General features: G+C 53.0%; 1 protein-coding gene across 1 annotated transcript in view; it reads right to left on the minus strand.

The window, feature by feature from the left end:
• Positions 1 to 15,765, minus strand: part of RTTN (rotatin) — a 74,573-nt gene that overhangs the window by 26,812 nt on the left and 31,996 nt on the right. Inside the window, exons 25-35 of the mRNA XM_064150305.1 lie at positions 14,990 to 15,229; positions 13,983 to 14,127; positions 12,979 to 13,133; positions 11,835 to 12,054; positions 10,076 to 10,204; positions 9,091 to 9,198; positions 8,612 to 8,770; positions 7,524 to 7,595; positions 6,550 to 6,742; positions 5,207 to 5,289; positions 110 to 221 (exon numbers count right to left, since the gene is read on the minus strand). Coding sequence (XP_064006375.1) covers positions 110 to 221; positions 5,207 to 5,289; positions 6,550 to 6,742; positions 7,524 to 7,595; positions 8,612 to 8,770; positions 9,091 to 9,198; positions 10,076 to 10,204; positions 11,835 to 12,054; positions 12,979 to 13,133; positions 13,983 to 14,127; positions 14,990 to 15,229 — 1,616 coding nt within the window. The remainder of the gene's footprint in view (positions 1 to 109; positions 222 to 5,206; positions 5,290 to 6,549; positions 6,743 to 7,523; positions 7,596 to 8,611; positions 8,771 to 9,090; positions 9,199 to 10,075; positions 10,205 to 11,834; positions 12,055 to 12,978; positions 13,134 to 13,982; positions 14,128 to 14,989; positions 15,230 to 15,765) is intronic.

Below are 15,765 nucleotides of genomic sequence, written 5' to 3' on the forward strand. Positions count from 1 at the left end.
TTCCAGGGTGGTTGTGTAGGTGTCCAAGGCCAGGCTGGATGAGTCCTTGAGCAACCTATCTTGGACTGATCCTTGCAGTCAGTGACTCTGTGAACCATCCTGGACTCACCTTGTGCCATCAGCCGGTTGGTGACAGCGTCAGGAACAAAACTGGCTGAGTTTCTGGGCACTGCTGTCTGCAGGTCACAGACACTGCTCAGGGATGCTGATGCAGATTGGATCTGGAAAGACATGGAAAGGGAAAAAAAAAGCCATTTTTAGCTTTTGTTTCTTGCACGAAGGCTTGGGAGGGAGCAACCTCCAAACCCAACAGGCTCATAAAGCCCAAAGTGATGCAGAAACTCCTGTTCAAACCCAACAGAACTACACTGTGCTCAGGTTTCTGGGCATGTATTCATGTGGATGATGTAAAAGCATCCAATTATTATGGATGGAAGGTCAAGCAGTTTGTATAAACTCAGAATCAGAGAGTGAGGGTTGGAAGGGACCACAAGGAGCAGCCAGTTCCAACCCCTCTGTCATGGGCAGGGACACCTCCCACCAGCCCAGATTGCTCAAGGACTCATCCAAGCTGGCCCTGAACACCTCCAGGGTGGTTGTGGAGGACAAAAGCACAGAAAGTGATCTTTGATCCCCTTCTGTGCTTCTGTCCTCCACAACCACCCTGGAAAGTCTGTGCCAGTGTCTCAGCACCCTCAACCTGTGCCAGCCTCTCACCACCCTCACTGCGAACAACTTCTTCCTCCTCTCCAGTCTCAACCTGCCCTCCTCATGCTTCAATCCATTCCCTCTCATCCTAGCACTCCAAGCCCTTGTCCAAAGTCTCTTCCTGGCTTTCTTGCAGGCCCCTTTCAGGCACTGGAAAGCCACTCTAAGGTCTCCCATGGAGTGTCCAGGCTGAACAGCCCCAACTCTCTCTGCTTCTGCCCATCGGGGAGGTTCTCCAGCCCTCTGACAACCTTTATGGCTCTCCTCTGGACCCACTTCAGCAGTTCCTTGTCCTTCTCTAGCTGGCAGTGCCAGGACTGGATGCAGCAGTCCAGGTGAGGTCTCATGAGAGCCAAGCAGAGGGGCAGAATCCCCTCCCTCATCCTGCTGGTGACACTGCCTTGATGCAGCCCAGGCCATGGCTGCCTTCTGGGCTGCAAAGTTGTGCAACATGAAGAGCCTGAAACATTCCTGTTCCAGCCTGATCACTGCCCATGCTACTGCAAATTCCTCTTCTTCACCCTTCTTATTCATCCAGATAATTGACTCAGTCTCCATGTGGACTAAGATAGAAAGCCACTGCTGGAGCATTTCAACTCAGCTCTTGCATGGCCCATTTGCTCCATGAGAACATCAGCACTTGGCCATTTGTAGCAGGACACTCACAGACAGCAGCATAAGAAGGGCATTAGTCACCAGCCAGAGGAGAAGTTCCAGAGCCTTCCCACTCCTGGGTGCTTCTCTTAACCCAAGCCCTCTGATCCTTGCATGTCCTGGGGGAGATGTAAGATATTTATATGATCTGGCTGAGGTTGCCCCTGCTTACTGCAGAGGAAATGGGACTAGAAGCCAGTGCTGGGCCCCCCCAGCTCAAGAGGGACACAGAACTGCTGCAGAGAGCCCAGCCCAGAGCCACAAAGCTGCTGGAGGGAATGGCACAGCTCTGTTAGGAGCAGAGCCTGAGGCAGCTGGGGCTGTGCTGCTGGCAGAGGAGGAGCTGAGAGGTGACCTCAGCAGTGGTGATCAATGTGTGCAGGTGAGTGGCAGCAGGCTGCAGCCAGGCTCTGCTGGGGGATGCCAGTGCCAGCACAAGGGGCACTGCTGGGAGCAGAGACATAGGAATTTCCATGGAAAGATGAGGAGGAATTTTGTCCCTGTGAGGGTGACAGAGCCCTGGAACAGGCTGCCCCTCTCTGGAGATATTCAACCCCTGCCTGGCTGTGCTCCTGTGTGATCTGCTCTGGCAGGAGGTTGGACTGGAAGAGGTTTGGAGGTCCCTCCCAGCCCCTGGCATCCTGTGGGTCTGTGACCTTCAGAGGAGCTTTCCAGCCCAGAGCATTGGCTTCACAAAGGGACATGGGTGCAGGGCAGACCTTAACAGAAGAGACACACAGTAACACAAGGCAGCTGTTCCCATAGGATCACAGAATGGGTTGGGCTGGAAGGGACCTCCCAGGGGCACCCAGTCCAACCCCCCTGCAGGGACATCCTCCACTGGATCAGGATGCTCAGAGCCTTCTCCAGCCTGGACTTCAGTATCTGCAGGCATGGAGCCTCAGCTACCTCCCTGGGCAACCTATGGCAGTGTTGCAGCAGCCTCCTGGTGCAGAACTTGTTCCTCGCATCCAATCTCCATCTGCTCTGCTCTCATTCCAAACCATTGCCCTGCTCCTGTCCCTGCAGGCCTTTGGGAAGTCCCTCTGCACCCTGCTTGTAGCCCCCTTCAGGTCCTGGCAGGCTGCTATCAGGGCTGCCTGGAGCCTTCTCTTCCCCAGGCTGAACACCCTCAGCTCCCTCAGCCTGTCCTTGTGGCAGCCTGCTTGTAGTACCCCTTCTGGTAACCCACTTCAGGTACTGGAAGGCAATGCCACAGCTGTTGGAATTAGGGCCCAACCATGAGTGTAAGGTGATCAAAGCTTTGCTAGGGTAAGCAAGATGAGAACTGTAATGATCAGGCCCTCTGCAGCCTGCTTGTAGCCCCCTTCAGGTACTGGAAGGGTCGTGTAAGGTGTCCCCAGAGCCTTCTCTTTCCCAGGCTGAACAAGTCCAACTCCCTCAGCCTGTCCTTGTAGAATAGATGCAAGCAGTCCCTATGCAGCCTAACCCTTCTCTGCCTTCCAGCAAGGAAAAGACATCCCTGCTTTCACAAATGCCCTTTGGGAAGGATGAAGTGGGGGTCTGAGACACTGTACCTAGCAAAAGGATCTTCACTACAGCCACCATCTCCTTCCTGGGAGCAAGGAAGCCTTCTGCTGCTTAGGAGTGAAACAGGAGAGTCAGGACAAAGGTTTAATTGGAGGGAAAGAAGGGTTGTGTAGGGAGGGAGATGACAGCTGCAGATTAGAAGCAGTACAAAAGAGCACAAAAAGTGCCTGAGTGGAACCAGGATAAATGTGAGGGGGTTGCAGTTTATCTGCTGGGAAGGAATGAAAGGTCTTTTCTTAACCTCTGCTACAGGAATCCCTCTGGCATTGCTTTCATGGCCTTGCACTGATTAATTCCATGCAGCTCCCTTTTCAAAGGTGTAAATCACTTCACTCTGCAGCACTCTCTGGTAACCAAGGCTCCAAAAAAGCCCCAGCACACGTTGCTATCAAAGAGCAAGGAGACAGCCTGGGAAAGAATGGCCTTGACTTGAAGCTGCCTGAGAAATGCCTGCAGATCTGAAACCTGCACCACCCTTGGCTCAGGCTTCTCACTGAGGGCTAAGCAGGCCTGGGCACAGGACAGCCCTGGTGGAGTTAAGCAGCCTGAGGGAAGGGTCTCTGTGCTGAGTGATGTTCTCAGTCTCACACACAGCAAACACCACCCCACATGCTGCTTAAAACAAGCACCTGCTGAACCAGAGAACGGCTTGGGTTGGCAGGGACCTGTTTCCATCATCCCTCCAGTCAGCAGCAGCATCCTCCACCACAGCAGGGTGCTCAGAGGCTTGTCCAGCCTCACCTTGAACATCTCATGGCATGGTGCCCTCAACTACCTTCAGGAAGCCCTGCAGAGCCCTGTGATGGGTAAATAAACCCATCCCATACACAAGGAAAAGGTTTTTCCTTTCAAGTCCTGCAGAGTCCCTTCCACCTGTGATGGAAAAATAAATCCATCCCATACATGAGGAAAAGGTTTTTCCTTTCAAGTCCTGCAGAGTCCCTTCCACCTGTGCTGGGTGAACAAATCCATGCCATGCACAAGGGAAAGGTCTCTGCCACCTGTGCTGGGTGAACAAATCCATGCCATGCACAAGGGAAAGGTCTCTGCCACCTGTGCTGGGTGAACAAACCCATGCCATGCACAAGGGAAAGGTCTCTGCCACTCTGCTGGGTGAACCCTGCCATCTAGTGGGCTGGGCACAGCTGCATCTTCCTGCTGCCAGCGACACCACACCACAGACACATTTCTACAAGCTACTGCCAAAGGCTTCATTCACAGAGCCACTGAATGCTTTGGCTTGGAAGGGACCTTCCAGATCATCCAGTTCCACCCCCCCTGCTGTAGGCAGGGAGGTAGCTGAGGCTGCATCCATGGAGATATTAATGGTTGTGAGCAACCTGATCTAGTGGAGGGTCACAGAATCAGTCAGGGCTAGAAGGGACCACAAGGATCAGCCAGTTCCAACCCCCCTGCCATGGGCAGGGACACCTCACACTAGATCAGGCTGGCCACAGCCTCATCCAGCCTGGCCTTAAACACCTCCTGGCCAGAGCCTTGTCCAGCCTGGCCTTAAACACCTCCTGTCCACAGCCTCTTCCAGCCTGGCCTAAAACACCTCCTGGCCAGAGCTCCATCCAGCCTGGCCTTAAACACCTCCTGTCCAGAGCTCCATTCATCCTGGCCTTAAACACCTCCTGGCCAGAGCCTCTTCCAGCCTGGCCTAAAACACCTCCTGTCCACAGCCTCTTCCAGCCTGGCCTAAAACACCTCCTGTCCACAGCCTCATCCAGCCTGGCCTTAAACACCTCCTGTCCAGAGCTCCATTCATCCTGGCCTTAAACATCTCCTGTCCAGAGCCCCATCCAGCCTGGCCTTAAACACCTCCTGTCCAGAGCCCCATCCAGCCTGGCCTTAAACACCTCCTGTCCAGAGCCTCCTCCAGCCTGGCCTTACCTCCAGGGATGAGGCTTCTACCACCTCCCTGGACAACCCCTTCCATGCTCTCACCACCCTCATGCTCAACAACTTCTTCCTGACATCCAGTCTGACACTCCCCATTTCCAGCTTGGCTCAATTCCCCCCACTCCTGTCACTACCTAAGACTAAAAGGTCCTCCCCAGCTTTCTTGTAGGTTCCCTTAAGACACTGCAAGGGCACAGTAAGGTCACCTGGGAGCCTTCTCCTCTCCAGACTAAAGATGCAGAGATGTCCCTGCTCACTGATGGGTGGGGTTGGAGTGGATGACCTTTGGAGGTCCCTTCCACCCCACCCCACCCCACCCCATGATTTTACCCAGAGCATGTAATGAACAGCTTTACATTTAAAAGGAAGAGATGACTCTCCAACTCACCACAGTTTCAGCTGTTGATGGAGAATGTGAAGAAAGGCTCTGACTGGATGCAGCCTTCCAAAGATTGAGAGAATCATCCAAATCTGCAGGGGAAAAGGAAATGAACAAAGATTGAACCAAAAAGACAACCCCCAAACAACCACACACAAATGAAAACCAACCACAAACCTCCAAAATGAAACCCATTTTCTTCTTCATCTCATGCAGGCAGCAGATGAAGAGGATTGCTTCAGTGAAATATTCAAGTAGCCAAACCCTCCTCATGAGCTCAGAATGTAAGTTTTCAGCCCCTGTACCTCTGAACTCAGCAAGTCCCTTGAACAAACACAACTAGAGGTGGTCAGCATGGAGAAGGCTCCAGGAACACCTAATAGCCCTGTGCTCAGCACTGCTCAGGCCACCCCTGGAGTGCTGGGTCCAGTTCTGGGCTCCTGAATTGCAGAGAGATGCTGAGGTGCTGGAAAGTGTTGAGAGAAGGGCAGCAAGGCTGGGGAAGGGCCTGAGGGAGCTGGGGGTGTGCAGCCTGCAGCAGAGGAGGCTCAGGGCAGAGCTCATTGCTGTCTGCAGATGCCTGCAGGGAGGCTGTAGCCAGGGGAGGTTGGGCTCTGCTGCCAGGCAGCCAGCACCAGAAGAAGGGCACACAGCCTGAAGCTGTGCCAGGGCAGGTCTAGGCTGGATGTGAGGAGGAAGTTGCTGGCAGAGAGAGTGATTGGCACTGGAATGGGCTGCCCAGGGAGGTGGTGGAGTGGCCGTGGCTGGAGGTGTTCTTGCCAAGCCTGGCTGGGGCACTTAGTGCCATGGTCTGGTTGGTTGGGCAGGGCTGGGTGCTAGGCTGGGCTGGGTGAGCTTGGAGCTCTCTGCCAACCTGCTGGATTCTATGATTCTATGAACACAGGCATGTGGGGTTGGAAAGTCTCCAGGGAAGGAGACTCCACAGCCTCTCAGGGCAGCCTGCTCCAGGGCTCTGGCACCCTCTCAATGAGAACTTTCTCTTTCCGTTTCCATGGCAGCTCCTCTGCTCCAGCTGGCACCCAGTGCCCCTTGTCCTGCCATTGGCCATCCCTGAGCAGAGCCTGGCTCTGCCCTGCCCATCTCTATCAACATTGCTGAGGTCACCCCTCAGCCTCCTCTGCTCCAAGCTCCTCAGCTCTGCCTCACAGAGAGATGTCCTGCTGCTTCCAGCAGCTTTGGAGCTCTGTGCTGGACTCTTTCAAGCTGTCCCCTATTTAAGTTCCTAGTTTATATATTTAGTTTATATATTCCTTTTGAGTACCACTTGAGGCAAACCCAGAAGTTACTGAAGCAGGTTTACAACCCTACCAGTTTCCCTTTACATCACTTACCAGCTACAGCAGCCTTCTCTGTGGTGAGGGTGGCTTCCTTGGATGCACTCAAATCAAACATGCAACACCCCAGGTAGCAGTGCTTCACCATCTGATGGATGTGTTCATAGAACTGGCAGTGGTACAAGAGGGCCTTTAGGGCAGGCTTGCCAGTCTGGGAGAGGCCAGTTTCTTCATCATGCACACAGGGCCCCTGCAGGTGGGAAAGGGACAAACATCACTGCTTGAATTCAATCCTTAGTGCTAAAGCAAGTCCAAGAGGAGAAAAGTCTCTCAGCACCACCTTGATGTTTTGCAGAAAGGAACTGACACCAGGCTTGGGGGTGTCAGCTGGTGACAAACTCCTCAGCAGCCAGCACAGGTTCCTGGCAGGTCCCAGCCAGAGCAGGGAGAGCAGCAGCACAGGGAGGGGATTCTGCCCCTCTGCTCTGCTCAGACCCTACCTGCAGCACTGCCTCCAGTTCTGGTGCTCCCAGAATAACAGGGACATGGAACTGCAGGAGAGGGTCAAAAAGAGGCCTTGAAGATGAGCCAAGTGCTGCAGAACCTCCTCTGTGAGGGCAGGCTGAGGGAGCTGAGGGTGTGCAGCCTGGAGAAGGCTCCAGGTACTTGAAGTGGGTTGCAAGCAGGCTGCAGAGGGACTGTGCCCAAAGGTCTGCGGGGACAGGACACGGAGCAATGGTTTGGAATGAGAGCAGAGCAGATTGAGATTGGATGTGAGGAACAAGTTCTGCACCAGGAGGCTGCTGCAACAGGTTGCCCAGGGAGGCAGCTAAGGCCTCATACCTGGAGCAATTCAAGGTGAGGCTGGAGAAGGCAACCTGCTCTAGTGCAGGATGTCCCTGTGAGTGCAGGGGGTTGGACTGGATGCCCTTTGGAGGTCCCCTCCAACCCAGCCCCATTCCATGATCCTGTGCTACATAACATATCCCTGTAGCACTGTGACCTTTCCCATGCAAGCTGCAGTCACTCACTTGCCAAAGACCTTCTCTGCTGTCCTCTGGAGGGATTGGAATCACAAGGAGGTTCTGCAGAATAAAAGCAGCCTGAAAGAAAAGAAAGCAGCAAGATTGTCATCACACTGCCAAAAACCCAGTTCAGACCCATTCCTCCTCCCCCTCTCATCACCACACCTTGTCAATAGTCCCTCCCCAGCTCTCCTCTAGCTCCCTTCAGATCCTGCAAGGCCACTCCAAGGTCTCCTCCAAGCCTTCTCCTCTCCAGGCTGCACAGCCCCAACTCTCTCAGCCTGTGCTCACAGCAGAGCTGCTGCAGCCCTCTCAGCATCTTGGTGGCCTCCTCTGCACTGGCTCCAACACTTCCATGTCCTGCTTGTGCTGGGGGCTGCAGAACTGCCCCCAGGACTGCAGGTGGGGTGTGAGGAGAGCAGAGCCAAGGGGCAGAATCCCCTCCCTTGCCCTGTGCCCACACTGCTCTGGCTGCAGCCCAGCACAGGGCTGTGTCTGGGCTGCACTCCCACTGCAGGCTCCTGTGGAGCTTTGCATCAGCCCAGACCCCCAGGGCCTGTTCCTCAGGGCTGCTCTCAGCCATTCCCCACCCAGCCTGGAGCTGTGCTTGGCATTGCACCCACCCAGCTGCAGGACCTTCCACTTGGCCTGGTTCAGTGCCATGAGGGTGGCCTGGGCACAGCTCTGCAGCCTGCCCAGCTCCCTCTGGATGGATCCCTGCCCTCTACCAAGTCTCCTGTGCCACACAGCTTGGTGCCAGCTGCACACTTGCTGAGGCTGCACTGATGGCTCTGCCCATGGCACTGCCAGAGATGTTCCACAGCACTGGTGCCAGCTCTGACTCCTGAGGGAGCCACTTGGCACTGCTCTGCAGGTGGCCACTGTGCCCTTGGTGACCACTCTCTGCCTGCCACCATCCAGCCCATTTCTTACCCAGCAGTGCTCCACACATCCAGCCTGTGTTTTTGTCAGCTTGGTGCCCAGGATGCCATCTGGGACAGAGGCCAAAGCCTTGCTCAGGCCCAGGTAGATGATGTCAGAAGAAGTCAGACTTTGCAATCAGGCAGCACTGAACTCGGAGAGAAGGAACTCACCTCCCTGCGCACCATGCTGCACTCAGCCTGGTCCAGAAGGATGTTCAGCACTGTGCCCCACAGCCCTCCTGAGATGTTCTGGCAGCTGTCAGCTAAAGCAAGGCATCCTGCTTCAAGGGAGGTGAGAGCTGATCCTATTCCAAGTGCTGTGAACCTCACCTAGCAACCCAGAAACACAACAGCCAGAGATGGTTTCTTACAGCAATCAGCAAGGCAGCGTTGGAGCTGCTCAGTTGGACCCAGCCAAGCTTCAGGGAGGTGTTTACACAATCACTGAATGCTGTGGCTGGAGGTGTTGAACCAAGCCTAGCTGGGGCACTTAGTGCCATGGTCTGGTTAGTTGGGCAGGGCTGGGTGCTAGGCTGAGCTGGGTGAGCTTGGAGCTCTCTGCCAACCTGCTTGATTCTATGATTCTAATGAACCCAAAAGTTTGCAGATAATTAAGAGTCAGAAGAAGACATCAACTTGCATCAACTAACCTCAGGGTCTCTATCTACCCACAAAGGAACCAGCCATGCCAGACCTAGCTGAGAAGCTGCTTGTTCTTCACTGTTATCATAAGGCAGAGACCAAAGGGATATCCACTCCTGAGTAGAAAACAGATAAGAAAAGAATTGACAGCTATTTTCAGCAGCACTTCCACACCACAGCACTTCACATGCACACACAGCACTCCTATGTGATGGATTCACACAATGGTTTGGCTTGGAAGGGACCTTCAAGATCATCCAGTTCCAATCTCCTGCCATGGCTCAGCTTTCACCAGCACAGGTTGTTCAAGGCTTGATCCAGCCTGGCCTTGAACATCTCCAGGGAGGTTGTGGAGGACAGAAGCACAGAAGGGGATCAAAGATCCCCTTCTGTGCTTCTGTCCTCCACAACCACCCTGGAAAGTCTGTGCCAAAGTCTCACCACCCTCAACCTGTGCCAGTGTCTCACCACCCTCAATTTGTGCCAGTGTCTCACCACCCTCACTGCAAAGAACCATTCCCTAACATCCACTTTCAATCTCCCCTCTGCCCCTTTAAACCCCTTCCTCCTCCTCCTGCCATGACAAGACCTTGTCTATATCCCACAGCAGGGCTGGATATCTGCAGGGATGGGACAACCTGTTGAATGTTTCACCACTCTCATGGTGCAGAACTTCCTCCTGATGTCCAACCTAAATCATAGAATGAGTTGGAAGGGACCTCGAAGATCATCTAGTTCCAACCTCCCTGCCATGGGCAGGGACACCACCCCCTTCAACAGGCCACTCAAGGCCTCATCCAACCTGGCTTTGAGCACCTCCAGGGAGGTTGTGGAGGACTGAAGCATCTGACATCAGCAACTGAATTGGATTCTATTCATATCTGCTTGGGGTTGTTGTGGCCAAAGTGTAGATCTTTGCACTTGGGCTTGTTCAACCTCCTGGTCTGAGAGGTGGGCCCAAGCCAACCTCATGAAGTTCATCAAGGCACTCACCATGCCCTTGGCTTGAGCCATCATCTCGTGGGATAAGTGAAGTAGGCAGAGCACTGTGCTCTTGGTCACTCCTTTCCCCATGAAGGACATGGCATTTCCTCCCCACTCCACATAAAAGGATGAGATCACCTACAAGAGAAGGGAACAAGTTCATGGTGGAAGGAAATAAGCTACTGTGAGCAGACTAAGAGGAGAGCACAAACTGTGCTACACACATCTAAAGCATGACTTCAACTCATGCAAAGCTGCTGGGTTTCAGCTGAAGTTGAAGCATTTCTTTCTGAGTCATTCACTCCTGAGATGGTTTCTTCTGTGGAGTTCAGCTGCTGGTGGTTTTTACCTGCACCTTCAAGTGAAGAATGCAGTGGAGCTTCAATAATGAGCAAAAACATTCAACAGAGAGCTGAAAGTTTGCTCTTGGGGGAAACAGTCCACTTCTTTTAACCACATCCTTAGGCTGTGTTTGGAATTAAAAGTACAATTTGGTGTCATAAAGTTGCAGAATCAACCAGGCTGGAAGAGACCTCTGAGGTCATCCAGACCAACCTGTCAAAATTCTCTGCTCAAGAGGAAGAGTAATTCAGATCTCTCACAGTGACTTCAATCACAAGATGCAAAACATCAGATTCTAATGAACAGAATGGTTGGGTTGGAAGGGACCCCCAGAGATCATCCACTCCAGCACACCCCTGCCAGAGCAGGATCACTCAGGGCAGGCCACACAGCAACACGTCCAGGTGGGTTTGGAAAGCATCCAGAGGAGGAGAGCAAAGCTCACTGGATGGGAACACAGAGTCATAGACTCAAGCAGGTTGGAAGAGAGCTCCAAGCTCAGCCAGCCCAACCTAGCACCCAGCCCTGCCCAACCAACCAGACCATGGCACTCAGTGCCCCAGCCAGGCTTGGCAAGAACACCTCCAGCCACGGCCACTCCACCACCTCCCTGGGCAGCCCATTCCAATGCCAATCACTCTCTCTGCCAACAACTTCCTCCTCACTAAGCTGTCTGTGACCAAACACCAAACCACACAGCTGGAAATAAAAAGCATGCTGCATTCAACAGGACAGACCCAACAAGAGGGCTCAAAACTTACACTTCCAGATGTGTTTTCCCCCCCAGAGCATGGCAATTTAAACCTCTCTACATTTCACTGAGTCACAGAATGGGAGAGGTTGGACCTCCAGAGATCATCCAATCCAAGCCCCTTGCCAAAGCAGAAGCACCCAGGGCAGGGCACACAGGAGCACATCCAGGTAGGGTTGGAAAGTCTCCAGAGAAGGAGACTCCACAGCCTCTCTGGGCAGCCTGCTCCAGGACTCCAGCACCCTGACAACAAAGGAGTTTCTCCTCATGCTGAGGTGGCATCTCCTGGGTTCCAGCTTGTCCCTGCTGTTCCTTGTGCTTGGCAGCACCAAGAGCCAATAGCATCAAAAAAGCCAACACATTTACTTGTCATCTTGCTCACATTCTAACCACTTGATAGCACCTTTTAAATAGGGGATGAAGACCTCACACAGCACACAACAGACAGACACAGACTCATACAGTGGCCTGGGTTGGAAGGCACCTCCAGAGATCATCTACAATAAACAGGGACATCCTCAACTACAACAGGCAGACTCCATATTTTAACTCTGGCTTTTCCACCTATTTCTAGTGATGAGATTCCCTCCCAGTCCAAGCTGAGAGTGGCAGTGCCATTAGTCAGGCAGCTCTTTGCCAGCACTCAAAGCAAGAGCTCAGTTCTGAGCTACTCACCTCGAGAAGAGCTGTTAAGTATTTCTCACAAATGGTGGCAGGCTCAGCTGCAGCAGAGTAGGTGCTCCAGCCTGGAAGGGCAGTGACATGAACCATTCCTCCTAAGGTTCTCTCCAGTGAAGGCAGCCCATAAAAATGGGGGGCATCTGTCAGCCTCAAGCACTGCAGCAGCGTCAGAGCCAGCTCCGTCCTGAAGGCGCCTGCGAGCTCCGAGGCCTCCCTGCTTGGATGGTGAACAGAGGAAGACAGACAAAGATCAGCTGCCAACGTGGAGCTTCTGGGCAAGAGAAGCCTGAGAGGGGATTTCATTAATGATTAGAAATATAAATAACATTAATAAATGGTTATACATCTCTGAGGGCTGGGGGACAGGCTCTGCTCACTGCTCCCTGGCACAGGACAAGCAGCAATGGATGGAAGCTGCAGCACAGGAGGCTCCAGCTCAGCACAAGGGGCAACTTCTTGCCTGGAAGGGTCCCAGAGCCCTGGCACAGGCTGCCCAGAGAGGCTGTGGGGTCTCCTTCCCTGGATCCTTTCAAGGCCTGTCTGGATGTGTTGCTGTGTGCCCTGAGCTAGATTGTATGGTCCTGCTCTGGCAGGGGGTTGGACTGGATGATCTCCTCGGGCCCCTTCCAGTCGCTGATGTCCTGTGGTAAGGAATCGCTTCACAAGAGGTCAGTGCCTCATCCTCCCTACACCTAGGGTATGAGCCTCAGCACCTCAGCTGTTGTTAGCTGATGCACAGAGGAACAGGGAATTAGACTGGACATTTCCTAGCAGTCACCAAAGACATCCTGCACTGGAGCAGCCTTCTCCAGCCTCACCTTGAATATCTCCAGGGATGAAGCTTCAACTACCTCCCTTGGCAACCTGCTGCACTGTTCCAGCACCCTTCTGGTGCAGAACTTGTTGCTCACATCCAATCTCAATCTGCCCTGCTCTCATTTCAAACCATTGCCCTCATCCTCCCCATGCAAAGCCTTTGGGCACAGTCCCTCTGCAGCCTGCTTGTAGCCCTCTACAAGGTCCTGGCAGGGCAACCAGGGACAGAGTCCACGATGGAACTCTATTCAAACGCTGGCTGAGATACAGCAGCAGTGATGCCCTGTCAGAAAACACACAGGCAAGTCCATTTCCACTCTACCTGTCAGTCACTGCCATGGAACAAACCAAGAGTGTGTTAAACAGATGAATCAGTTCTTTATCCAGCTGCTGCCTGACAGCACTCAGCATTTCATCTGCCTCATCCCCTGCTTGAGATTCCGGTCGCACCAGGAGGTCTAAAAGGGATTTTGGCTTCTAAAAGGAATGAAGAAAGAAAGTCAGAGAACAGATTGTTTGAATCCTGTTTCAATCCCCACAAGCAAACCATCTCCATGCTGAGAGCTTGCACATCACACACACAGAGGCTCACAGAACAGGCTGGGTTGGAAGGCACCTTGAAGATCGCCCAGTTCCAACCCCTCTACCACAGGCAGGGACATCTCCCTCTAGAACAGGTTGCTCAAGGACTCATCCAAGCTGGCTTTGAGCACCTCCAGGGAGGTTGTGGAGGACAGAAGCACAGAATGTGATCAAAGATCACATTCTGTGCTTCTGTCCTCCACAACCACCCTGGAAAGTCTGTCCTAGTGTCTCACCACCCTCAACCTGTGCCAGTCTCTCACCACCCTCAACCTGTGCCAGTCTCTCACCACCCTCAACCTGTGCCAGTCTCTCACCACCCTCACTGCAAACAACTTCTTCCTAACATCCACTTTCAATCTCCCCTCTGCCACTTTAAACCCATTCCTCCTCATCCTCTCATGACAAGAACCTCGTCAGTAGTCCCTCCCCAGCCCTCCTCTAGGCCCCCTTCAGTTAACCACAGCACAGCAAAACACAGCCAGGTGGAGGTTCTTAGCTTCTGGCAAAGGGAATGTTTGGATTTAGAGAGGTTATTCATACACCAAGCAATGAGCTAAGAAGGAAATTTACTCTTGTTCAGAGTCAGCTCCCCCAAGCACTCAGCAGAAAGCAGCAGACATCAACCCCACAGGATCTGCTGTTTCTGAGGAGTGCTTCTCCTTGAGGAACTCAGCAGAAACAAAGCCAAGCATTGCACAGCTGCATCACTTCTTACACCTGACCTCTTAGGCTGATTCTTACCTTTTTAACCAAGGACTTCAAAATCCACTTCAGATGTTCTGCCTCCAGATTTGATCTCTGCTCTCTAAGAAACTTGTTTAAAAACCTTAAGACATCTACCAGAAGCTTCTCATCCTCTGCAGAAGCTGGAAGCACTTGCAGAAACCTGCAATGCACACACAAAAAGGCACTGGCAGCATGGGGAAAGGCAGTTTCTGATCTCAGCTTATGAGGACTGAAGCCACTTGCAAATGTGGACTGGCAGAAATCTGTCTCTCGCATGTATTTATATGTGACAGAGGGGGAATCATTTGGATTAAATTCAACTTACTGCATACATGACACAGATTTAAATACTTGAAGATGAAATCCTGACTCCATTCCCTTCAGATTTACACACAACAAAGATGGACTTACTTTGATTCTGTGAAACTCACCAGCAGGCACTAACAATGAGCTCAATGAAGTGGCTGAAGTTTGAGCTGCTGAAATCCAGCACTGTGATTGTGGCTTTTTGCCCTCCTCTCAGGATCCTGAACACACACAGCCACAACCAAAGCTGCTTTAGACCTTCTCAGCCCTAACATGTTTTCTGCCCTCCTCTCAGGATCCTGAACACAGCCACAACCAAAGCTGCTTTAGACCTTCTCAGCCCTAACATGCTTTCTGCCCTCCTCTCAGGATCCTGAACACACACACACACACACACACACAGAGTCACAACCAAAGCTGCCATTGGAATGGGCTGCCCAGGGAGGTGGTGGAGTCACTGTCCCTGGAGGTGTTCAAGAGGAGACTGGATGAGGCACTTAGTGCCATGGTCTGGTTGATTGGATAGGGCTGGGGCACAGTTTGGACTGGATGATCTTGGAAGTCTCTTCCAACCTGCTTGATTCTATGATTCTGTGATTCTATGCTCTAGACCTTCACAGCCCTAACATGTTTTCTGCCCTCCTCTCAGGATCCTGAACACAGCCACAACCAAAGCTTGATAAGCTGGGATGGATTCCTGCCCTCATCATGCTTACCTGCTCATTGCTTTTTGCCAAGCAAAGCTCTTCCAAGTGGGCCCAGAAGCCCCAGGAGTGCCTTTGAGGGCAAGTCTGTCGTTCAGCACGTAAAAGCTGAGCCTGGTGAGCGCAGCTCGGACATCCCTGTGGGATGCTGCCTGAATGATGGAATGAAGACAGTCCTGCAGTCCAGAGCTGGTGTGAGTTACTCTGAGGAGAAGAATATCTTCTGAGGATAGCCTCAGTGAGTCTACAAATCTGAAAAGGTAGAAAAGAAAAACCATTAACAGTGCTTCTGTCCTGCACAGCCTCCCTGGGCAACCTGTGCCAGTCTCTCACCACCCTCACTGCAAAGAACCCTTTCCTAACATCCAGTGCCAGTCTCCCCTCTGCCACTTCAAACCCATTCCTCCTCATCCTCTCATCACCAGACCTTCTCAATAGTCCCTCCCCAGACCTCCTCTAGCTCCCTTCAGATCCTGCAAGGCCACTCCAAGCTCTCCTCCAAGCCTTCTCCTCTCCAGGCTGCACAGCCCCAACTCTCTCAGCCTGTGCTCACAGCAGAGCTGCTGCAGCCCTCTCAGCATCTTGGTGGCCTCCTCTGCACTGGCTCCAACACTTCCATGTGCTGCTTGTGCTGGGGGCTGCAGAACTGCCCCCAGGACTGCAGGTGGGGTGTGAGGAGAGCAGAGCCAAGGGGCAGAATCCCCTCCCTTGCCCTGTGCCCACACTGCTCTGGCTGCAGCCCAGCACAGGGTTGTGTCTGGGCTGCACTCCCACTGCAGGCTCCTGTG

Source organism: Pogoniulus pusillus, chromosome 10 (assembly GCF_015220805.1).
Source record: "Pogoniulus pusillus isolate bPogPus1 chromosome 10, bPogPus1.pri, whole genome shotgun sequence".
Classification (NCBI taxonomy): Eukaryota; Metazoa; Chordata; class Aves; order Piciformes; family Lybiidae; genus Pogoniulus; species Pogoniulus pusillus.